General features: G+C 37.2%; 1 protein-coding gene across 1 annotated transcript in view; it reads left to right on the top strand.

The window, feature by feature from the left end:
• Positions 1-24721, top strand: part of osp (myosin phosphatase Rho interacting protein outspread) — a 209938-nt gene that overhangs the window by 165284 nt on the left and 19933 nt on the right. Inside the window, exons 16-25 of the mRNA XM_083134807.1 lie at positions 1369-1494; positions 3995-4111; positions 6353-6589; positions 8015-8106; positions 9514-9615; positions 15118-15765; positions 16358-16592; positions 17968-20291; positions 21996-22098; positions 24463-24672. Coding sequence (XP_082990933.1) covers positions 1369-1494; positions 3995-4111; positions 6353-6589; positions 8015-8106; positions 9514-9615; positions 15118-15765; positions 16358-16592; positions 17968-20291; positions 21996-22098; positions 24463-24672 — 4194 coding nt within the window. The remainder of the gene's footprint in view (positions 1-1368; positions 1495-3994; positions 4112-6352; positions 6590-8014; positions 8107-9513; positions 9616-15117; positions 15766-16357; positions 16593-17967; positions 20292-21995; positions 22099-24462; positions 24673-24721) is intronic.

Genomic DNA, 24721 nt, shown 5'->3' with positions numbered 1-24721 from the left:
TGATTTTAGATTTTATTCTATATCAACAGTGCATTGTTTACATTATATGCTTTATTTTTTTTGTCTCTTATTTTTTCCACTGCAATTTCAGAAAGTGAAATGTAAAATAATTGTAATATGCATTTGACAAGGGTTTGTTGCAAAAACATCCTGCAAGATTCAAATATGTCCACTCAATAAAGCTGATTCTAATCTATTCTATTAAAATAAAACACTACAATATTTAAGTAAGATTATTGGCTCTTTCCGTATATTTCTATTTTGGTTATTTCATGTTACTTTTCTCTATCTTGTATTAACTATTTCACTACTGCAATTGACTTCAGTCGTTTTTTTTTTTTTTTTCCAATATGGGCAAGTTACAGGAAGTGACCACAGTCAATTTCAAATTTTCTCATCGCTGCTGATGTTAAGCGAAGAAAATGCATTACCAAAACATTCTGCCATCTTATGTCTGGCATTTGACCTGTTTTCCAAAGAATAACTCACTTTGGTTCTGAACAAACTAACAATGTGCACCACTGTGTGTTTGTGCAAAGAACAATGGCAGCATGTAAAATTTAGACACACACTTATTACAAGGAGGTAACAGAGTTACTGAATGATATTTCGGACTGTGAATTTTGTGGATCGAACCTAGTTAGTGCTGGAGAATAGGAAAAAAGTAACTTTGACCCTGAAGTGTACCTTGCCCAAAAAGATGGGATTTTGTGCTACACCCAGCTTTTCATCAGTTATGTCCTCTATTGTTATGACCCCCACCAACCCCCCCACCCCCCTTGGGCATGCCATTGTATCCACTTCAATAGCAATAAAAATCTAACGCCGAGAGGGACTCCCAGATATGGTTCTTTGTTCACAGATTGGTGCAAGTTTTCATATCAGCACTGTAGAATACTTTTATACAAGTTGTTGCAATTCTGAAAATCTCTCTAAGAAACCATGCTGCGAATGTTATATCAGTGTGGCAAAATCTCGCAATGATGAGGATGAATAATGAACTGATGAAATGAATAAGGAATGAATGCAATGATATACCCATGCATTACTCAGAGATCAAAACTGGGATCCCGTTTACCACTACACCTACATGGAGGCTCTCTCCCTCTCTGTATATCTCCCTTTCTCACCTGGTTGATGTATGTTGCAGTCTTGCTTTCAGCAGGTGAACTTTCTTAATATTTCTTAGTTATAAATCAGCATGCTTTTTTACAGTAAGGAAGTAACATATATATTTAGATCTGCATTTGGAAAAGTGATTTTATGATCCTCATCAACACTGTCAATTACTAGATATAAAATTTATTGTGTTTCTTGTTATGAACATCACTGTATTGGTGTTAATATCCACTTCCTTTTGCCCTCCAGAAACCAAACTTGTTATCTACAGTAGCGAGCAGTACCGGAACACTGACACCATCAGGAGACACAATGCTGGTTGAGCTTCTTGAGAATGAAGTAGAGTCACTGAAAGCTCAGCTCGAACAAACGCAGGTTGGTTTATCATCTGTGTCAAAGGAATTTCTTTCACATATTTTTCTCTGCAGTAAATTCATTACTAACAGTACCTTTATACAAAAACTTTTAAAAAGTATTTTCTCTTTATGATTTTTGTCCTGAATTTTAATCCTAATACATGCTAATTTTTTTTAATTTATAATGCTTATCATTATCATTTAAAAGAATCATTATTGAAGTAAATGTTGTTGTGTTTCACATGTATTTTTTTTTTTTATCTGTATGATTTGCAAAACTTCAAATTGTATATTAATAGGACTGCACAGTGTTTGCACTTTGTTTTGTAGGTAACATGCACAAAGCAGTAACTTTCTGTGTTACTCAAGATTGTTAATTTTTTGTTGTTGTTTTTGTGTGTGCTTCCTTATTGAAAATGTTTATTTACAATGTCAATGTGTGTATACACTTTTCTTCAATTTGAGTGTGTTGTATCTTCACTATACTACAACTTAAAATTATTGCACAGTAGATTTTCAACACCAGGCATTTTATTTATATTAAGGTATGGCATTAAAGTGAATTACCAGATGTACTTTGTCATTCTGTTGTGTGTAAGCACAGAAAAAAATCCACTTAATCTAGTGTATTTTTGTATGTATACATTTTTGTATGTTAAGCAGACTTGTTATTGGTGTACATCAGTCAGGGAGAGCTCAACACAATAAGTTCATAATTCAAAAGAATGTAAATATTACATCAGATGAATCATCATTACAATGAAAAACATAACATAAATTGATATAAAGTATACACATGCACACACTTATGTATGGTAATTCTGGCACAAATTTTATTGTTTATTTCATATTAGTATTGCACATTTGTCAGGAAACAAGGATGTGTAGTCACTGGTTTCAAATTGTAAACAATCAAAATACTTTCTACAACCAGGAGATGTGTATTTATATATATATTATCTTGTCTTGGAACAAATTTTACTGTTCACTAACATTTAGATAGTACACAATATTCTTTACAATCTTGTTGAATTTCTTCAGTACTAGAGGCCTCCCCGATGGCACAGTGGTAGCATCGTCACCTTGTAATCAAGGGGTCCCGGGTTCGATACCCGGTGGAGGCACATAGTGGTTCGGATCCCACTTTTCACTGTAGGTCCAGTCCCGATTATCCTTACTGTGCATAAAGTGGACTTAAAATATCAAATCAATCAATCTTCAGTAGTAAGAGGAAATCCTTACTTGTTTCTCACACGTAGCACCCAGCTGCATATTTTTTACTAAACTTTTATTTGTAAATACGTAATTACTTTGCTTTCAAAGAAGGTGAAAATTGCTTTTAGGGTGGAGGTGTTGCATGTACTGTTTATTTTGTTCTTGAGTGCTTTATGCTGTCCTAACAAAATAATTTGCAAGTGATTCCTTAAGTAAGAAACAATTGCTTAAGCTTCGGTTGAAATTACAACTGAACAGGGAGGGAACATCAAAGTCTTTGGAAGCATTTTGTTACCCTCAAATCAAATCTGAAGTTGGAAAGGATGTTTATTTAGCCATTTTATCAGCTTTCCCTGCGTGCAAACATGAATTCTCTGAATAGCACGTTCATAGACAGCAAGAAATTCAAATTTGAAGCCTTAGCAAGTATAATTTTAAATGCAGTGCATCTTTCTTACAATTCAGTTTTGCCACCATACATGAATCAAGGAGATGATGAGTGAGATACTTTCAACATCTTCACAGACCAATTGCCCTTTAATTTCATGTGAAGAGAATATTGCCCCCATAAAGCAGATGTCAGTAAGAATAAGTAATAAAAGTGATTAGTTTCCACTTACTTTTATTAATGTTTATTTGTGGCAGTTGGTTAGCCATTTAATCTTCATCATCTTGACCAAGGTGTAAGCTTTGCATTAATTATATGTCATTAAATCGCACATAGTCTACTTTTACATACCATTTTAGTTAAGAATTTTTTAAATACAATGTATGTATTTTGCATAACTTTGAGGCTGTTTTGCCTCTGAGACTGGGTACCCAGCAGGATTTCAGGGCCCTGAAATGTATTTATTATTATCAGCAATTAATGTTAATTGATGCTATATGATTATAAACTCACTAAAATAAACTTTAATATAATTGATGGGAGCAATGTCTTTATGTTGTTCTGCCAATTAATCCTGAAAATTATCAAAGAACCTTATTTAAATTCATATTTCAAAAAATGCTGTTTGTATTACATGCATGAGTCAGTGAGAAATGAACTATTTGTAGAAATTCAAAATTGATGGAATTAGTGTTACCTTTACTGACATACCACTGCAGACAATACCAACTAATGACATCATAAGCTATATGTTATGGTTTTTATTAAGCATCCTTTTCTCTCAACCAATATGGCTGTAAAAAACTGTAAAAAGTATTTCCATTGTAAAAGTGACCTTCCATGTCCAGTTGTACTATTAACTAACATCTGTGAATGGTCGTGGCTTCAGCTGGATTTTATTTAATGCGAATCATAGGGGGAGCTGGTGGAGTTGCATCGATCTAATTTGGAACTGTTGGCCAAGTTGTGTGCTCAAATTGCCAGTTTTGCATATGAAGACCTGCAGGCAGAGTATATCATGAAGGAGGATGAGGTAAGATGCATTCTTCTGTCCATCTCTTGACCTGTCTCTGTGAATTTCTTCTGTAGCTCTCTCGGTTCTCTGCCTATGGTTTTTAACTCATTAACAATTTCCTGGTTTTGTTGCACCTTGTTTTTGAGATTGACACTGGAAATAAAAAACAGGATTCGAACAAGTAAGCTGGAATAAAGAGGAGGGAAAATACAAATCAATAAGTATTTATGCAATGAAATTAGGGAAGATGTTAGTCTCGTAGCTTAATTTTTTATCTTGTCCATACGGTCTAAGACGTCGGGCTTTGGGCTTGGTTTGAGTCTTCTGCGGGAAGCATATCAACTTCTCTTCTGAGATTTCAGCCAGTGTATGGGACCTGTGGCCACCCACCATTGCGAAGAAATTGGGAGCTATGAATGGGAAGTGTAATCTGGTCATGGGAAGCGTACAACAATGGGTGGGGTTTTTGTTGTGCTGACCACATGTCACCCCGTAATGTGACTGATCGCCCACTTCTGCTAAGGCATGTGGGAGTGAGGCCAGAGTCAATAGGTAGGCCCTGTCCCTCGGGGGCTGTTGCACCATGAGTTATTATTTTTGATTGACTAACACAAATATGCAGAAATCTGAAGAATACAAAAGTTTCTTAATGCAATCAACAATTGAGATTTTCAAATCAGGAAATTAAATGCACTGAAGTCAACCAGTTTCTTCTGGTACTGTTTTCTTGAAGATGTCAGCAATTGCACAATACTGAAAAAAAAAACAGCATATTGCAGCATTATAATATTTATCTACCTGCTAGAAATATTTTTTCTTTGTAGATTGGATTATATATCGAATATTAAAGAAATCATTTTTTTCATGCTATATTAGAACAATTACAATTTTTGCATAATTGAACAATGGAACAATTTTATTTGCCTTTTTGCTCAATACTATTAACATGTATTAGGAATAGTGTCATACAAACAGATTTTAACTTTTTTCCTGAAGATAAAATGGAAACTAGGCTACGACAAATGCTAAAACAATATGTTGCACTTGCTTCACTTTTGCAGACAAACTTTTCTGTATCCACTTCTCTGCATGAGCATTTTCTTCACCATTTTTTTCTTTCATGAAATATTAATATTTGTGGCACACTTTGCAATTTCTTCGCAGTGCATTATTTTGAACTAGCACATGCTGTCATTTTTCAGCATTTCATCAGCACACTCATTTTTGTCTCTTCCGTTGAAAGATTGAAGACAGGAAAAGTATTAGTTAGCAATTCTTTTTTTCTTTGAAAGTGTTGAAGTTTAAAAATGTGAAATGTGTTTTCATATATAGGTTGATAAAACTGCTGTACACTTCCAATTAAATATTTTAATTCTTCAGTAGCACACAATTGTTGTTACTAAAATAAATTATGTACACTCTTGTCTAAGCCTCCAGTATTGCAGGTACAAGGAGAAAAGAAAAGATCCTGAACTGTTAGATTGAAAGTGTATATGGTGACTAAGTTGAGATTTGTGTTAGAATAATCCTCCATTTCATTGATGAGAAAACATAAATATGCTTGCATGATGTAAGAGGGTTCCTTTTAGTTAGTTTTGCACCATTGTATTGACCTGTAGACAATCTATTCAATGGATGTGTGAAATTAATAGGTTTCTTAAAAAGAGAGCAACATGAGGAAGAAGAAACCCCTTCCATCAGGTGCACCAACAGTGTTTTCCATTCTACACCATGAGTAGAAGAGTGTACGGAATTTGGCAGTACTGCTCCATGCTTTCTTGATCTTGGCCACAGTTTGCAGTTAATACCACTCCCAAAGATGTGAATTACTACGGTTGTACATTTTGTTTACAGGTCTCCTGTTTTAAGCTGTAGTTTTACAGACCAAAATTCGTTGGTGTTAAAGTATTGATTGTCAAAGTATTGATGAAAGTGTGTCTCACAAGTTATGGACAAGATTCCAAAGTTTCAAGAACGTTAGTGGTATTAGGATGACATCAACTGATCAATAACTCCAGAGACTTGGTTACCTGTCACCAGGGAATCTCAAGATACGACAGATTAAGCTTTCATCAAATTACTCACTGACACAAAATTACTCTTCGCTTGGAAACAGGACCCCTCAATACATTAATGCCAGGGGGAAAGAATTGAGCTCTCCTCCCCTCCACCTTTCCTGTATCTTTAGATCCGTGGTTAAGATATTCCTTGTATGGTTAAATATTGAGGTGTTTTGACACCGTGTGTTGTATGTTTCAGAGCGACACCTCCATTCCATGTCAGGAGATGCAAGTGATGAAGAATTCTCTGCTCGAGGCATCTGAAACTATCCAGAAGAGGACGGCGGAGATCGAGACACTGAAGCGGAAGCTGAGCGTGTCCTTGCTGGAGCTGAGCAACTCTGAGAAGGAGCTGTCGAAGCTGAAGCAGAGGAAGGCTGCCGAGGCAGAGACGAGGAAGGACTGGGAGGGAAGAATTCACTCGTTGGAGAAACAGGTGGGAATCAGTTGCTTTCATCTTATGTATGATAATCCTTAGGAATCAGGAAAACAAAGAGTGGAGAAAGATTTTCTCTAGACTTTATGCATAAATAGATTCCTTTAACTTAGAAACTGTCCCCTTAATACTATTGATGAACAGTTGTACCTACTAAAAACAACACAAACTTGGTATTTTTGTTTTTACTACGCATACCATTTCTATGTAGTGTACATAAGAAATATTAATGCTCACAAACTGTATATATTTCCACAATTTTAAATTGATACAGTTTTGGAACTGAGGTATCTTTCAAGGATCAGCTTTCTTAATCAAGTAGTGGCTGATACGTTTGCTTTGTAATTAAAGGGTTCCAAGTTTGAGTCTTGATTTGGATCCCACTTTAAACTTTAGATCGAATCCTGATTAGCCTATCTGAACATAAACTCTATTTAAAACATACTTTGCAAAACTTTGTGATTCCTCATATACAAAGCAATAGGCAGTATGAGAGGGTTATTCAGAAATCATTCTCATTGAGCTGGTAAAATAAAATGATGGGGAGGGGAGACAAAAGTTCATGCATTTATCAATTACGTACCCATCCACACTACTTTTCAACATTGTTGTCAAGCAAATTGTGACTTATTATGGTGATGCATGAGCTGTATACACCTTCACCATAAAAAGTTTCTGCCTGGGAGTTCAATTAACCTTAATGGTGTTCATCAGATCCTCATTGCCCCTGATAATGTTTTTCACTCACAATTTTCATCCTTTGAAGAAAACGGCCACACTGTAATTTTCAGTTTGCAAGAATCTAATCACAGAGCGAATATCAACCTTGACTTTAATGTCAATGGTGGCAGCTAGGTCTCATAGATTGCCATGGCAGCTAAGGTTTGTTTTGTTTATATGTGTGCGAGAGGGAGTTGATGAGTGCCATTTGAGGTTGGCAGGAGCTTTCTGTGACAAGGATATACAGAAGCATGTGCATTGGCATGACAGGTACCTCAATTCATTTGGCGATGTTAGTTAGTTTTGCAAGTCCATTGTATTGACCTGTAGACAATCTATTCAATGGATCTGTGAAATTAATAGGTTTCTTAAAAAGAGAGCAACATGAGGAAGAAGATGTGTAGATGTTTATGTAATAAACATGTATACTAACTTTTCCTTATTGCTTTATTTTGTGAGCTCGGTGGTTCATTTCTGGATAACTGTCATTTATGTTGCATAGTTTAATCCTTGTAAAATGCATGTTATTTACGGTATTTAACATGATTACAAACTTGTTTTAAAAAACAGTGAGTACCTCAGAATCTGAAGACTCCACCTATAGTGGAAGAGGTGTTGATTCCTCAGATATCTGTAAATGACCTTGTAAAATATTTTAGCCAGTTTTGAATAATCACTTTTATACTTGCTGTTCATTCTTGTCAGGTTCAAACCCTTCTGAAGCAACTCGAACAAAAGGAAAGTGAGCTGAAGCAAAAAGTGAAAGAGTTAAATGAAATGGAGGCTTTAAAGAAAAGGTAATTCTGCAATTTGAATGGTAGTTTGAAATTAAGTATTATGTGTACCATATTCATGTAATATATTTAGGATAATAGTTGGTATCCTGTAAACAGATACAGTATGGTACCTAACATACCAGGGTGTTAAAGTTAAACTTACTGTTATGATGTGTTCATGTTTTTTAAGAGCTTTAATTTATACAAGGGTAATGACAATATTTTGGATTGAGTTGAAAATATCCATCAGAATGCAACAGGGTTCAAGCATACATGTCTGATCAATTCTAGCATGTGTACATGTTTTCACTTTTGTTAACATGTGGAATTAAAAAGATAACATGAATATGGTCATTTTTAATGTAATTAGGTAAGTTATGACAGCCTAGTGGATAGCAAACAGCAAAATAAATAAGTAGGTCTGAGTCAATATCATTTTGAACTGACACCGGTACCAATAATGATACTCCTACAAATTCCCACCGTTACAGATGTTTGAAAATTGTAGCAATTAAAAATTGTTCAAAATAAAGTTGGTGAATTCTCCTCGAATTATATGTATCACTTTGACAGAGTTTTGCTTTAAAATATTCAAAAATTACATCAGAATATATATGTGTTATGTAATCACAAAATACAGTTTTTTCTCACCCTTTCATAACCTCCTGGATAATTAGACACCATGAAAGTGTCCTGCATCATTTCTGCATACCCCATGAATGATCAAAACACCTGAAAAGTATCAGTAAATAAAATCCAGTCAATAGCACTTATATTGGGCAATGCTATTACATCAGCATCGACATCGGCTCAGTCCTTTAAATAAGTAATATTATAGCAAACTTGAAGAGGAAAAATTACACTGATTTTAAAAGTAAAATTAAACAAAAGTTCATATTCCTAATAACCATTGTTAATTATGGATGGGCTGATAAGAATTTTTTGGCCGATACCGATAAGTACCGATATAAAATTTACTGATACCGAGAACTGATATTCTACCGATCCGATATAAAATTAGAAATGGTCCATGAAGAACCTGAAATGTTCATTGATCTCCTTAATAAATATGTGTTTTGAGGTGACTGCAGTGCAAAAGAAGTTGAATATTTAGACAATTACTTTTTTAAGAAGTAGGGCATTGAGATTATCCATAAAAATTACAACAAAATGGCAGAATTTTGCACTAAATTATCAGATATTTATCGATATATCAGATCGGTAAAATAATCGGTAATTTTACCGATAAACTGATACACCGATATGCCTATATCGGCTGATACTGATAGAGTACCGATTAATCGGTCCCATCCCTATTGTTAATACTAATAACTTTTGCATAGAATTGTGGTATAATGTACATTAGAAAATATGTTGTTATAAAATTACTATTAAAAAAACATGGTGATGTATTATTTGGTGTTTTAGGTACAGAGACCTTATGCAAGAACACCAGAACCTCATAGCTCAGTGGAGGAAGCAAGCATTGGATGAAGACTGGCAAGAACTGTATCAAGATCTACAAGACAGGTAAGGATCAAGAAGTACCTGAACCACAGTTGTGATTGTGACTGTTCAAGAGGTAATTACTTACCTAATCACAACTTTTTGTAATGTGGGGTAGGTGATTTACATGTTTGTGTTATCAGATTGGATTACTTGTGTATTTGTCTATGGGTGTAAGGTTTTTATGCAGAGTGTACTATTATTACTGCTGTATGTGTTGAGGGCTGACTGTATATGTGATGACCAAAGTCGAGCCAATACCATGTTACCGATGTGTCGATACTATTATCGATGGGACCTCCCAACAGGGTAGTGGTAACTGTTGCATTATATCAAGGGATTCCAGGTTCAATACTCGGTGGTTCAGATTTTACTTTAAACTGTAAGTCCAGTCCTAATTAGCATATCTGTGCATAAAGTGGACTTAAAGACAAAAACTCAAATTAATATCAATGCACGTGGGGTCGGAAAGTACAGGTTTGGATTAAACCATTGATTACATTCCATGGAGATCCGCAATGCTGGAATAATGGTTAATAACCATGAAGAATTAACCGAAGAATATTTTCAGAGAAATATGTTGATTGAGTCGCACCATGTTGAAATGTAATAATTATCCTCATTATGCTCAAACTTTTAACAGGGTAACCATTATGGAAAACTGTGCGTTTACTCACTAAATATATAAAAAATAAAAATGTTAAAAAACTTACGTGAGTGAGTATAAAAGTTTTGCAGACGACGTTTCACGAAGCTACGCTTCGCTTCTTCAGGTCTCTTATCAGTATTTAAAATACTTCGTCAAGAACATAAGAAAATCCAGGATTAGGTTAAAAGGGGGTGATAGGATATGGAATTAAAATATCTGAAGTTAAAAAAGCCATGTAGGCTAAGAAATAAGTCTAAAAGATTAGTGCCCGTACTACCATGTTGAAGGAGTGGCTGTAGTAGCATACAAATGCTACATTCCTTCCAATGAAAACTCCACAGACTCAGAAGCGGCGCGGGTCACTTCCGGCGTGACATGGAATTTAACAGATTCACTCCTATTCACGCGATATGCAAGTCAGGATGTTGGGGAAATGTGTTCGTGAGGCCTACACCGAATCTGAAAGATTAAATAAAAAGTGTTTAGAATTATATTTCCAACTGAGCGGGGAACTTGACGGCTTGACATGGAATAGGGTTGAGGAAAGACACAGTAAATACGTAGAAGCAGTGAAGATCCAAAGCCGAGTAACCATTTTGAATAAGTTTAACAGGTTAGTTGGGAATAGCGAGAATAGTGGTAAATATGGGAATAAGGGGACAAGTAGCTCCAGAGAAGGGATTAAAGAGAATAATACCAATAACGTTTTGAATTTAACACAACATGAGCCGCCTCGTGAACTTTTCGAAATAACCGATAAGGGGCATAAATTTGCTATTGGTCGGAATAAAATAGAGAAGGAAGAATTTGTTATAGCCACCGAACGCGCCATAGGCATTTTGTCAGATATGGATGAGAAAAATGAACTTAGGCATAAAATGCACGACTTCATCGAGGAAAGGATTAGGAAAGAGTTTAGAAAGGAAAGAGGTAGGGGGGAAATAAAAAGCCATAGGGAAGAACGGCATCGAATTCTAGGTGAAAAACTTAAACGAGTGAGGGTATGGGTCAACAAACACGATTTATTCCTTATTAGATCTGATAAGGAAAATAAATTGGTGATAATGGAGAAGAAAACTTATAGGGAGAAATTGGAAAGTTGTTTCACCAATGATGATTTTGAAGTAATAGAACGAAACCCAATAAGTAAAGTTAAAAATGTAGTTAAGAAGGGGATAGAAACCAGTTTGACTCTTTCGCGATCAGAAAAGAAGAAACTTATTGAATATTGTAAGAAGGGTGAACTTCCTATCGCTTTCGGTATTCCGAAAACTCATAAGGAAGGGATCCCGTTGAGACCGATTATACCCATGTATTCTCATCCAGGGTATAAACTAGCGAAAATATTAGTAGAGAGGCTAGGGGAGGTTGGAGGAAAGACCGAATTCAGTGTTGAGAATTCTTGGGAAGTGAAGAAGAGATTGGAGGGGATAAACCTAGACGAGGAGGATGAAATTCGTAGTTTTGATGTCGTTAATTTGTATCCTAGCGTCCCTCGAGATAAAGCCGCAGATTGTCTTCAGAGATGGGTTATGGATAAGGGAATTGATGTTGTGACAGCCTGGGAGTTCGTTCGGTGGTTTCATTTAGTATCAGGATATAATTATTTCTGTTTCAATGGAAAAATTTATAGGCAGATTCAGGGACTGGCTATGGGCAACCCTGTTTCGGGAATAGTTTCCAGCATATTCCTCCATTACATTGAGAAAGATTCACTGAGTGAGGTTAACAATGATATAAAATATTTTTGTAGATATGTTGATGACATCTTGATTATCGGGAAAAAAGAAAAATTAGATTGTATTTTCGAAATTATGGGAGGACAGGACGATAGAATAAAATTCACATGTGAGGTGGAAAATGAAGGAGTAATCAACTACTTGGACTTGAGGATTGAACGGGTTAATGGCAGTGTTCGAACCGGGGTTCACCACAAAAAGTTAGCAGGGGACAGATTTATCCACCAAGATTCTGAACACTCAAACAGAATTAAGAATAATTTGTACATGAACTTCTACATTCGGGCCGGGAGACTTTGTAATTGTAGGGAGGAGAGAGAGAAAGAAGAAAATTGGATTATGAAGGTAGGGTTAAGAAACGGTTATAAAGTAGAGGAAATGAGGAGGATAAAGAGGGGGGCACTTAAAGTCTTGAATAATGAAGGTGGAAAGAAGGGGATAAATAAGAATAACGAGGCAGGGGAAATAGATTACAAATACGTCGGCATCCCGTATGTAAAAGGGGTATCCGAAAAGTTTGACAAAATTCTAAAAGGCTTCAGGATAAAAGGGGGAATGAGAGCTCCCCGAAATATCGAGAAATATTTTACTGAATATAAAAAGGAAGGAAAAGGGCGAAAAGATGTCAGAGACGAGAAGGGCGTATATAAGATTACCTGTTCCTGTAATAAAGCGTATATTGGACAAACTGGAAGAAGCATGGGAACCCGTTGGGACGAGCATGATAAGGATATTAGGGAACTGTCTCCGAAAACCGGGCTTTCTGAACATATTTTAGAATTTAACCATAAGGTTGATAAAAGAGAAGTTGTAAAAAGGGTACATAAACAACCTGATTTGAACGTTCACGAGGCTGCGAATATTTGCGTTGATAGAGGGAAAAAATTAAACAGGGATGACGGTAACCTGAACGAAGCCTGGATTCACATGTTTAAGCGATGGGGAAATAATAGGAGTGAATCTGTTAAATTCCATGTCACGCCGGAAGTGACCCGCGCCGCTTCTGAGTCTGTGGAGTTTTCATTGGAAGGAATGTAGCATTTGTATGCTACTACAGCCACTCCTTCAACATGGTAGTACGGGCACTAATCTTTTAGACTTATTTCTTAGCCTACATGGCTTTTTTAACTTCAGATATTTTAATTCCATATCCTATCACCCCCTTTTAACCTAATCCTGGATTTTCTTATGTTCTTGACGAAGTATTTTAAATACTGATAAGAGACCTGAAGAAGCGAAGCGTAGCTTCGTGAAACGTCGTCTGCAAAACTTTTATACTCACTCACGTAAGTTTTTTAACATTTTTATTTTTTATTTTAACAGGGTGTCTACCAGTCAAGAATGTCAAGAAAAATTCAAGAAATTATGCTTCTGGTCAATAACTTTTGCCATATCTTACAATGTAGTAAATTTACATTGTTATATACCTATACTGGGATTTAATAAAATTGAATATTCGGAAATCTAAAATTGTATTGAGTTGTGGGTAAGATTTATGGACTTCTTTTTTATAGAATTACATTCTTGTGTGCATGAAGTTTGGTAAAATATATTAAAGTAATGTGGTAATTCTCCATCCAGGATGAGGTCTGAAGCATTAATTTTCATTAAGCACAGCTTCAGTTTTCATCTTAATCGACCGTGTGATAGGAGTTTTTCATCAAATAAAAATATCAATTTTCTTAATTTTCAACTTTACCTAAGTAGGAAGTGATTATATAAATGTTAAGAATAGGGGAAAAAGGTCAAGAAAATGTGATGGAAAAGTCAATAATTTTTGATTTGTTATTTTGGTAGATACCCTGTGATGTGAACTAAAATGAACTCAGTGGCACAGCAATGTTTCAAGAGCTTTTCATTGGGTGACATATGCTCAGCCCATAGAGTCCCAATGCTGCTGTTATCGGCTTTCTGTACTAGAGGCAGTTAGCTACTTCTTTGTTGCTCCCCAACTGTCCCCACAACATCAACATTTTTGAAGTTCTCACCCGAGATTGAACCTGAAGCTGCTCACACCAAACGCAAGAGTGCTAAACATCAGTCTGAGTAGTCTTTTATAATTGAGGAAATATCCATGTACATTTTCAGTACTAAAAGTAGCATCGGCTTGGACAGTTTATCACTAGGACTTCCCCTCCAATTTGTTACGTAATTTATTCAAACATATGAGCTTTACTGTATATAGTAGTAAAACTCCATTGATGGAACAGGCATATCTACCGACTACCAAACTCACTCTCACCTGATTCTACTCACTCACTCACTCACCCGAGGTGGGAGATCATCCTACCAGTTAAGGGGTGACGTGTGGTCAGCACAACAAACCCCCAGTCATTGTTGTAGGTTTTCATGACCGTGTCACGTTACTCATTCGTAGCTCCCCAATTTCTTCATGATGGTGGGTAACCACTGGTCCCATATGCAGACCGAAATCTCAGGAGAAAAATTGTTAGGTTTCTCCCTTGCAGATTCAAAAAATTTCTGATACTCATAACTAGAGCCCGGATTTTAGGCAAAATGCCTATTCGTTTCCGACACTGGTAGACAAAAATTGAACATAAAAGTACACCGATCTGAAGGTTCTTAACATTCTGAACAATACTTTATGTTGCATTTTTTTGCCTATTTTTTGCCTTTTTCAAACATTTTTGCCTCTTTTGTCATTCTGACAAGGCATTATGTTGCCTTTTTCAAACATTTTTGCCTCTTTTGCCATTTCAACAAGGCATTTTTTAAAATATATTTTTCTTCCTCTATTTGATTTCGTTTTTCAATAACCCTTGTTATTCAAATTATTATTTGTAAATACATTTTTAAAGATTTAAGAAGAAGTTAAGTCCTTCTCTTCAATTTTCACTGCATCTTTCTGAAACTTGACTGCCTTTTTTTCGACATACACTGCCTTTTTTTTCAATTTTTCATTGCCTTTTTGCCTGCCATTTTTAATACTTTTCAGTGCCTGAACATCCGGGCTCTACTCATAACCGATATTCTACCGATTCAATATAAAATTCCAAATTGTCTTTGGAGAACCTGAATATTTCATTGACTTCCTTATTAAGTGTATGTTACAAGGTGAGTGCAATGGAAAAGTAGCTCCATATTTTAGACATCATTGTTTTTCCTTTATCTTATTAGGTACAAAAAGGAGAAGGAAGTCTGGAAACAGAAGATGGAGAAATTAGAGATGCACCTAGATGAGCTGGAGCTCAGTCCAGACAAGGAAGAGCAGTTGCACGAAACCCAGAAACAGCTGCGAGTGACGGAACAGCAGCTGGAAGAAGTTAGCAGCCAGTACGACGAACTCCAGGAGCGCCACCTGGAAATCCAACACTGCTGGAAGTCGATGCAGTCGGAGAAGAACCACCTGGAGGGAGAGATGAAGGCGAGTAATGCACGACTGCAGGAAGAAGTGGAGGGAAGGAAGCGCGAGGTCGAGCAACTCGGGAAAATGGTCCAAGAGTTGAAGAGCAAGCTCGGAGAAGGAGATGAGAAGCTTGAGAAATGCCAAGTGGAGATGGAGACACTGAGGCAGAGGCTCAAGGATACGCAGGCAGACCTGGATCTAGTGAACGATCGCTTGCTGAGAGGAATCGAGGAGAATGAGTCTCTGTATGCCCGTCTGAGAGAGCTCGAAGGGAGAGCTTCAAGAAGGAATTCCAGTGGAAGCCTTTCGATATCACGCGAGAGATTTTCCAGCAAGAAAAACATTCCTCGTATGGATTCATTGAGTGATCTTACCAACATTGATCTGGACCTCGACTTCAGCGAGCTTGACAAGGAAAGGTTTGTACATGCTTCTAACTTTTGAAGTTAAATTTTTTAATTATTTTGGTAGTGAATTGCAGAAAATTATTAAAAGCGATTGACTCGGTATCACAAGATCATCTTAAAATCTTAAATAAGAGATGTTATAAAAAATCAATACTTTTTTCATAAGAACTGCTGTCTGTTTTCCATGTTCTCCATAATCTGTGTATTATTTCTTTTTTAAATATTAAAAAAAAAATTAACTTAATTCCATCTATTTATGCATTTTCTAGTAGTTTTTCAGGATGCTTCCTTTTCTTGACTTCATAAAAATCTTGCATTCCATTTTTTCTTCATTTGTTTATGTTTTTTTAAATTTTATATTATTTTCAATTATATGTTCATTTTCCCTGGTTTTTATTTCACAGCCTTTCGTTTATTAATCCTTAATCCTTGTGCATTGAATTTAATCATTTTTACTGGTTTTCTGCTTTATATTTTTTATTTTGAATTTTTCCTTATTCTTATGTCTTTTTTACTGGTCTCGTGTTGCTGTTACTTCATCCTTACATTTTTTCCATGTTTGTTCAAATTTCTCTTCCTCTAATGTTTGTGTTTACCATTTCAGAATTATTGAAGAATATGGTGAACTGAGAAGTCGTTTCGAGAAGGCCGTCCAGGAAATCAGGGCAATGAAACGTGAGCTCAGAGAATCTCATACAACCTATGATGACCTGGAGCTACTCACCATCAAGCTGCGGCAGGATCTTAAGAGTAAGGAGGAGGACCACAAGAGTCAGATGTCACTCATGGGATCCAGAGTGGAGGACCTTACGCTGAAGTTGAGCGCTGCGGAAAAGCAGGTTGGTGCTTACGACGGATGAGTTTGCATTGGTGGTCAAACTGCATTAATAACCCTGAAACTTTGTAGAGCCTAAATGTCTGTAAATGTATGACTCCAGAGATATTTTCCATTTCAGTACATTTCCTAATTAAAGATGGATATGCAAGACTAACTGAAGAAGTTACCATTATAGAGGAAAAACTAGAACTGTGTTGGAAAATGGGAATGGAAACACTAGGGCTGATCTGTACCATTGCTGATGTATTGGTATCAGCTGGCTGGCTTTTGTTTGCTGATACTTTTCCTGCATTTGGTCTTGGAGGAGGGGTTATGCAAAAATGCCACTTGACCCTCTCGTGGAGTCTAATTATTCTAAAATTATGCAATATGCAAGGTTTTCATTTATTTTGCACCAATATTATGTGGAAAAACTGTCTTTTGTGTTAACAGGTATTTTGCAAAATAATCTAACACAGTTATTTTTAGTGTTTTTTATTTGATTTTATCTGTGAGGTTTCGTTCTAGTTTCCCAGAACTTTTTCAAGCTACACATATAACAACACAACCTCACATGGCTAGTCACTCTACACTTCTTTTGATATAGATAAAATACCTTTTTCATCACTAACCGTGAGATCTTGAGATATTTAACAAATTCCTTTCCTTGTTCATAGCTTCCTTTTTAACTACTTAACCTTATTCTACTTTCTTCAGAAGTGTAGAGTGACTAGCCATGTGAAGTTGTGTTGTTGTATGTGTAGCTCGAAAAAGTTCTGGGAAACCAGAACGAAACGTCGCAGATAAAATCAAATAAAAAACACTAAAAATAACTTTGTTAGATTATTTTGCATGTACAAAAAAGTTGTTATGCGAACCTTCAAGAACAGCATTGATATTCAAGAAATATTTTAATATTCTGATTTACTTCTTGAATATTTTGAAACTCTGACAAGTTAATACTTATAATCCAAATAGAATTCTCAACCACTAATATTAATCAATGTTTAGAACAACTTTTCATTCTTACAATTTTAAAGTATTGGCATCAAGAACCCCCCCCCCCCCCCCTACCTTCTGCAGATGTCAGACTCCAGATGTTATCAGTGATTAGATTTGAAGGGGTAATACTGCTATCATCTGATACTGGTAAAGTAGCCATTAAACAAATATATTTATTTAGCATCACTTTCCTATTACTTATGGCTAATCGCAACAATGAGGACGAGTGATGATATGATGAAGGGACACTCACAAAGAACCTGGAATCCCGAACATTGTAACATGCTGTGCTAACCACAAAAATATACATACCATGTATTGTTTATGCTATAACTATTATTATGTTTTGTATTGAACTTAAACAGTTCGCTATAACCGTTCTCTTCTTGTTGCAGGTACGTCTTTTAAAGCAGAAGCTTGCCAAGAGCGAATCTCGAGAGAAGAGGCGATCATTGTCTCTGAAGGGGAAGGAGTCATTTCAGATCTCGAAAGAGTTGGAGGAGAAGTTGGTGGAGCTTGAGGCAAAGATCATGGCTGTCGAGAAGGGGATGATTCCTGAGAAGCGTTCAGAGCCATCTTCTTCCAAGCAGAAGAGTGAATCAACTCAGTCATCAGCTTCCGAGTCACCACGAATGTACAGGAAGCAAGTTAGCGACGAGGGACCAAAAGTGAACAGGTTACGGCGGAAGTCTCTAGACAGTGCAACAAGTTCAGAACCCATGAAAATGCTCATCAGGCTCAGTTCGTTGGAGTCTAAAGTGGCACGAGTTGGAGAGAAGATGAAGAAAGAGAGTTCCAGCAAGAGGTCTCCATCCCAGTCTCCAAGGGGTTCGCTCCGAACTTCCAGAGGTACCAGGTCTCCATCCCAGGATGTGGCAGCTCCATCCAAGATTCAGCTTAACGTAGAAAGGGATTCTGAAGTGGACACTCAGCCTGGGAAGTTGTCGGCTGGGGAAGTAGGCAAGAACTTAGAAGAGATGCGTTCCAAAGTGAAGAACCTGGAAGAATTGGTGTTCCGATCAAAGGACAAGCTCCGCGAGTGTTTGAATGAGGTGAATTTGATGAGCAGTGGGGGCAGTAAGAGTTTGACAGAATTTCAGTACTTGCAAAAGCGGCTGAGCGAGCTTCAGGACATTCTGCACCAACATGGTCTCCAGAATGCAAAACTGGAAGCAAAGGACTCCGTTGCACAGACAGTTTCCAGGTTTCAGAAGCTTTTGCATGCGAAGTTGATGGATATCAAATCTAGGAGAGCATCACTTAAGGCTTCGGGAAAGCTGGATAGGCATGCACAACTTCAACTGTTAGCCGAGAAACTTGCATATGAATCGGTACTCATGAGAAAGATTGCTAGAACGGTCACGGCAAACAGCAACAAGGAAGCCTTTTGGAGAGAAGCACTGTCGTCTGAGGTTTCAGAAGCACACAGATTAATGGGTCTGCTCGAATCAAAATTACTCAACAGGAACCAGCCGCAGTATGTAAACACCTCTGTGAATCATTTCACCAACATGATTGCTGAGAAGATCCTTCTGCAGAGTGAGCTCATGGGCTGCTCCATGAATTCTCCATCATCCGAAGAAGGATCTTTCAGGAAAAAGGATCTTGGAGATTGTCCAGCAGTTGAATTGCTCCTTAAGCGAGAGCAGGAAGTCAGTGATATAGTGAACAAATACAAGAAGAAAAAGCTAGAAGAACTCGGGAGGCTACTTGCAGTGGAAACGCTCAGCCTAGGAGGAGAGAAGTGCATGGAAAAAGACGGATTGGTGCTGGAGGAGAGGAAAATACGTGAAGCGTGGTGCAAGGCTCAGGACATAGTGAACCAGGAGCTCGTGCAAGCTGAAATCTCGCACGTTATGATGCAGTTTGCTCAAGCTTACGAGAAGAACATATCAACAGAGAACGACACGAAGTTCTACTTCGTTTCAAGTCAGCAAAAAACTCTAGAGCAGTGGACTGCTATTGTCGAACACGTGTTACGTCAAGAAATGGAGGATGCTGTTTCAGTACTGACCTCGCAGTATGAAAAGTGCTTGCAAAGACTGAGAAGCGAGTCCCCCACGGTAACTCCAAAAAATGATGTTGAGTTGAACAGGGTCTTGGGAGAATTTGCCGACATCGTTGCCCACAAAGCATTGATTGATGGACATTTAATTGTTATTCAACACGAATTCATTCCCAGCGAATCAAAATCGGAAACTAAAAATGTTGGAGATGCAGCAAAGAAATTGGTTAAAAGTGAAACAAATTTATCGAATATGTTTAGTGTTGAAAACGAACTCGAAGATTTAGTAAGGAATCCAATTCAGGATGCAGAGTTCTTGTACCTGTTTGAGAAGTTTTGCAAGGAGTGCAGTTCATCAGTGCCGGAGTGCAATAGCGGAGGTTCGGACAGACTGTCTAGCATTTCCTCCATGAAGGAGGAGTACGAACGGAAGCTGGAAGAGGAACGGGAGAGGTTTATGAAGTCACTAGTGTTACTGGAGAAGGAACTCGATACGTTGAAAGTGTTCAGGAAGGAAGGGTCGTCAAAATCAAAATCAAACTCAAAACAAAAGAAATCGAGTGTTACAAGCAGTGCCAAAGAATCGTTATGCGAGAAGTGTGAGGAGCTCAGGCAGGAGGTTTGTCGGTTGAAGGAGAACTTGGAGGAGCAGTTGCAGGGGGAGAAGAAGAAAATCTGTGACAAGTGTGAAGACCTGCAGTCCAGAGTTGCAAGGTATATAATTTTTTCCATCTAACCTCATAATAATTATAATTTATCACTTTCCTACAAGAAAGGCAAAACTGCATGCCACATGTCATTAGCATCATAAATGTTCTAAACTGTTCCAAATTTTCCAAACCACCTGGTTTTCCCCATCATCTATGGGTTTTTAAATGTTTCGTACCTTAACTACAAGTTTTTTTAACTTTTAACCTATTTTCAACCCTACCCTGGATGAAGAAAAAAAGGTGTTTTCGGAAATTTGAAACAAAGTAGAGTGCATGTGTCTTTCACCATTTATCAAAATGAAGCATGTCCAAAGCTGAAAAGAGTGTACTTTACAAGTGATTGAATTTCAGAACTTCTTTCCAGCATTTTGAAACTGTTTCAAATTCCTTCTTCAAAGGGTGCCAGAAATTAACTCTTTCGCTGCGGAATTCTCTGGCACACAATATCCCTTGGCTGCGTAATTAAATTTGAAAAAAATATTTTTTTTATAAACAAATAATTTTCACAATTACATTGCGTTATATATAAGAGAGAACTTACAAAATTCATTCCTTTCACTGGAAAACCATTCTGTAGTCCCTGGTGGTATGATATTTTGAAAAGTTTTTTAAATTTTGAAAAATTTTGAAATTTTGAAAAAAAAAATTTAGAAAGAATAATTTAAAAAAATTACATTGCAAAATATGTTATAGAGAAATTACAAAAGTCATTCCTTGCACTGGCAAACCATTCTGTAGTCCCTGATGGTATGGTATTTCTCAAAACACGGGATGACGCAGAGTGGTGGAGCGGCATGGAAATTCGTAAGTAGTATCAAGATACCGGGTGGCGAAAACTTCAGTTTGTTCTGCTGTGTGTTCAAATACTGAGCGGGGGAAATATTTGATAAAATAAGAAAATGGTGTGCTAAATACTGTACTGTCACCAAGTAATTTAGCACTTGCCTGTGTCGAACTTCCCGCACCTAGATCAATGCTGCTTTGCATTCTGCTCCATGATGTTACGGACAGCAGTACAAATTCTTCATCAGACACTACACAATCACTGTCACCACTTGAAGTCTCATAAAAACTGTCGCTATTATCGTCACAACTTCATTCACCTTCTGATTCAACAGTTGAGTAACATCATTATCAGACAAGTGTTGATGACTTGACGAAGCCATGTTGTTTACATTCGAACATGCATTTGAAACTGACATGTCAGAGCACTCAACGCTCGTATTCTAAACGGAGGCATAATTAGCGACATCATACGGATATATACAAAACTACAAGTTCAAATAGTTCCAAATAGTATCAACAGATGTCTGAAGGCTACTAAAAGCGACGTACTGCGGAAATGCGACACCCGCAGCGAGTGGAAGTATGAACTCGCAATAATGCAACTTCCGCAGAGCAAGGCACCTGGCGTGCTGTGCATAAATGTGACGAGCGCAGCGAAAGAGTTAAGGCATTAACATGTTAACAACAGCTATAAAAAATAAAGCAGTATTCTGCTGGTGGTTGTAAAAATCAGGCAGTCTCGCAGATTGAGGACCTTAAAGTAGGGTGTCTAGATTCCCTGCTTTCAATTAGGCATGTTTTAACCCTTGAAAGACTCCAGTATGGACTGGTAACCTGAATATAATTCTTTACTTTGCCATACATTGAATATTGGTGTGGAAATTTGCAATTTCCTTGGAGTAAATTGATGTTTGTGTTTTAGGCTGGCAGAGGATCACCAACAGGAGCTGAAGGCTTTGAAGGTCAAGCAGGAGATGGAGTTGGCATCTGTGATGGGAGAACAGGAGGAGGAGAAAAGGACAATGGTGAGATTTCATTTCCTTCTTTCGTTGATATAAAAAACTTAACAACTTTTTACTCTTAACCATATGCATTGCAAAAGCAGATTAAACTGCTAGCTTGCTCACTTAACCAATTTCGGCACTTTTGACAGATGCAGAAAACCTCCTTGTTACATAAAGGCATTTGGTTCTATACATAGAACCAAGTAAATCATAAAACTCAACCAGTTGGATATATTACCAGTAATTGTTATTATCTCTAAAAAGGTAAAGTAAAAAAGGTAAAGTGCTCCCCTGTGCATAGCACCACGCCATGAAGGCGTATAGGTAGAGGCACATATTTTTGGTAAATAAAAAAGCAAAATTTCGGTACAAAAACAGAGTCGATTTCGGGTTCAAAAGCGGTAAATAAAATAAAATTTCGGTGTTATAGCGGTGAATAATCACATCAAAAGTGCTATATAAAATGACATTTTGGTTTTAAAATTGTGAATATAATCCTAAATTTGATTTAAAAACTGCAGTTATTACACAAAATAAACTTACCCCTTCTAATAGCACATTTATGTAGTTACCAGAGTATCAAGTTTATTCCTGTGTAAAGCAGTCCATTTTTGCTTCTCAAATATTTACAGCAGAATTAATCAATTTTCCGAGAATTGCATAACTCACAGGATGCTTCAGACTTCAGAAAGTGTCGTGTCGGTATATAAACGGTAAATTTCGTGTTTTAGAGTATATTTCGCATTTTGCAGTTCATTTCGCATTATTTCGTGACAAAACAGGGTAGAAAAATGCACTTCACACCTTTCAGAAACATGAAAAATAATCATTACAGCATGTAATTTCATATTTCGTGTTTTCGTCAAAAACGAAATTTTCATGCCTCTACGTATAGGGGGTGTGGGGGTAACGCCCCACACTTTCTTGATCCGGTCGTGAGTGGGGGTGATGTGATCAGCATCACGCCCCTGACCGCCTTTACCCCCCAGGGTTTCCCCCAGGTACCCATGTTATTCGACGCTGGGTGGGCGCCGGCGCCGCTTCCATCGTTAGAAAAGTTCCCGGATTTGAACCGGCCAGGGATCGAACCCGGGACCTTGAGCATGGTAGTCAGACGCGTTACCGACTGAGCCACCGCGGCCATTGCAAAAGCAGATTAAACTGCTAGCTTACTCACTTAACCAATTTCAGCACTTTTGACAGATGCAGAAAACCTCCTTGTTACATAAAGACATTTGGTTCTATACATAGAACCAAGTAAATCATAAAACTCAACCAGTTGGATATATTACCAGTAATTGTTATTATCTCTAAAAAGGTAAAGTAAAAAAGGTAAAGTGCTCCCCTGTGCATAGCACCACGCCATGAAGGCGTATAGGGGGTGTGGGGGTAACGCCCCACACTTTCTTGATCCGGTCGTGAGTGGGGGTGATGTGATCAGCATCACGCCCCTGACCGCCTTTAAACAAATTTGAGAGAGAGATTTCTACTAGTGATCAAGTCAGTCATTTGCAGTGTCGACTGCTACTTTCTGGATACTTGTATTCCAAAATTATCCATTACAAAATATAATATTGCACGTTAAAGAATTGTATAGAGCAGTTGTGTTGGAGTAACATTGGATTATGAAGAAACATGACGTGGGTTTACTTGAACTGAGTTTGAGTTGCTTCAAAAACAATGGATGCTTATCTATTTACTAAGACTGAGCCGATGCCAGCTGAATTTTATTTACTAATACTGACAATTACTTCTCTGGCATTGTTATCTTTTGTGGGGTTTGTAGAAATACTACACAACCTTTTCGCGGAGCCTAATATCCTGGAAGTTATGCAAAATTCAAAGTTTCTATTTATTTTGCACCAATATTGTCTGAAAACTGTATTTTGTGATTCCGTAGCAGATATTTTAACATTCTGATTGAATATTTTGAAACAAAAGAGCTGGTAAATTAATCCCCCCCAAGATAACCACACTAGTCGCTCTGGAGGCGATACAGACCATTGAAAGGAACAATGACATTCTTGGTAAATTGGTACTTATAATTGGAGTGCAATGCTAACCCACTGATGATAATCAAGATTTTGAACAACTTTTGTTTAATTGTTGCAAATTTCAAGTATCCGTATTGGTGGAAATCATAAAGAGTATCGGCATCAGTTCAAAATGGTGTCGGCTCAGCCGTACAGTTTACTTAGTTGGAAATGAGCACTTTGGCAGAAGCAGAATCTGTATCTTATGTCGTTACCTTCTTTAAATATCACAGTTCTAACAGAATAGCATGCAGATTGTAGAGATTAAAACAAGCGTTGGCTAACTTAAGGATATTTCAACTCAAGTGCTCATAAAAATGTCACTTAATAAAGGTTTGATCTTTTTCCTTAGGTCACCCAGCACCAGCAGGAGCAAACACGGTTGGAAGAACATGCGAGGAGGTTAGAGAAACGGCTGGGGACTTTGGATTCTGAATATACCCTGCAGATAAATAACCTGAGGGCTGCATACCAACAGAGTCTTTCCGCTGGACTGGAGAGGGATGTTGTAGGTGAAGAGAATGTACGCCAGCGTTACCAGACTGAAATTGAACAGCTGAGGGTAAGTTCAGAAAAAAAAATACAAGACTTCTACTTCATCAGCAGGAAGG

This window comes from Lepisma saccharinum, chromosome 14 (genome assembly GCF_977018435.1).
Source record: "Lepisma saccharinum chromosome 14, izLepSacc3.1, whole genome shotgun sequence".
NCBI classification, from domain to species: Eukaryota; Metazoa; Arthropoda; class Insecta; order Zygentoma; family Lepismatidae; genus Lepisma; species Lepisma saccharinum.
This window is presented reverse-complemented; position numbering and strand designations above follow the sequence as displayed.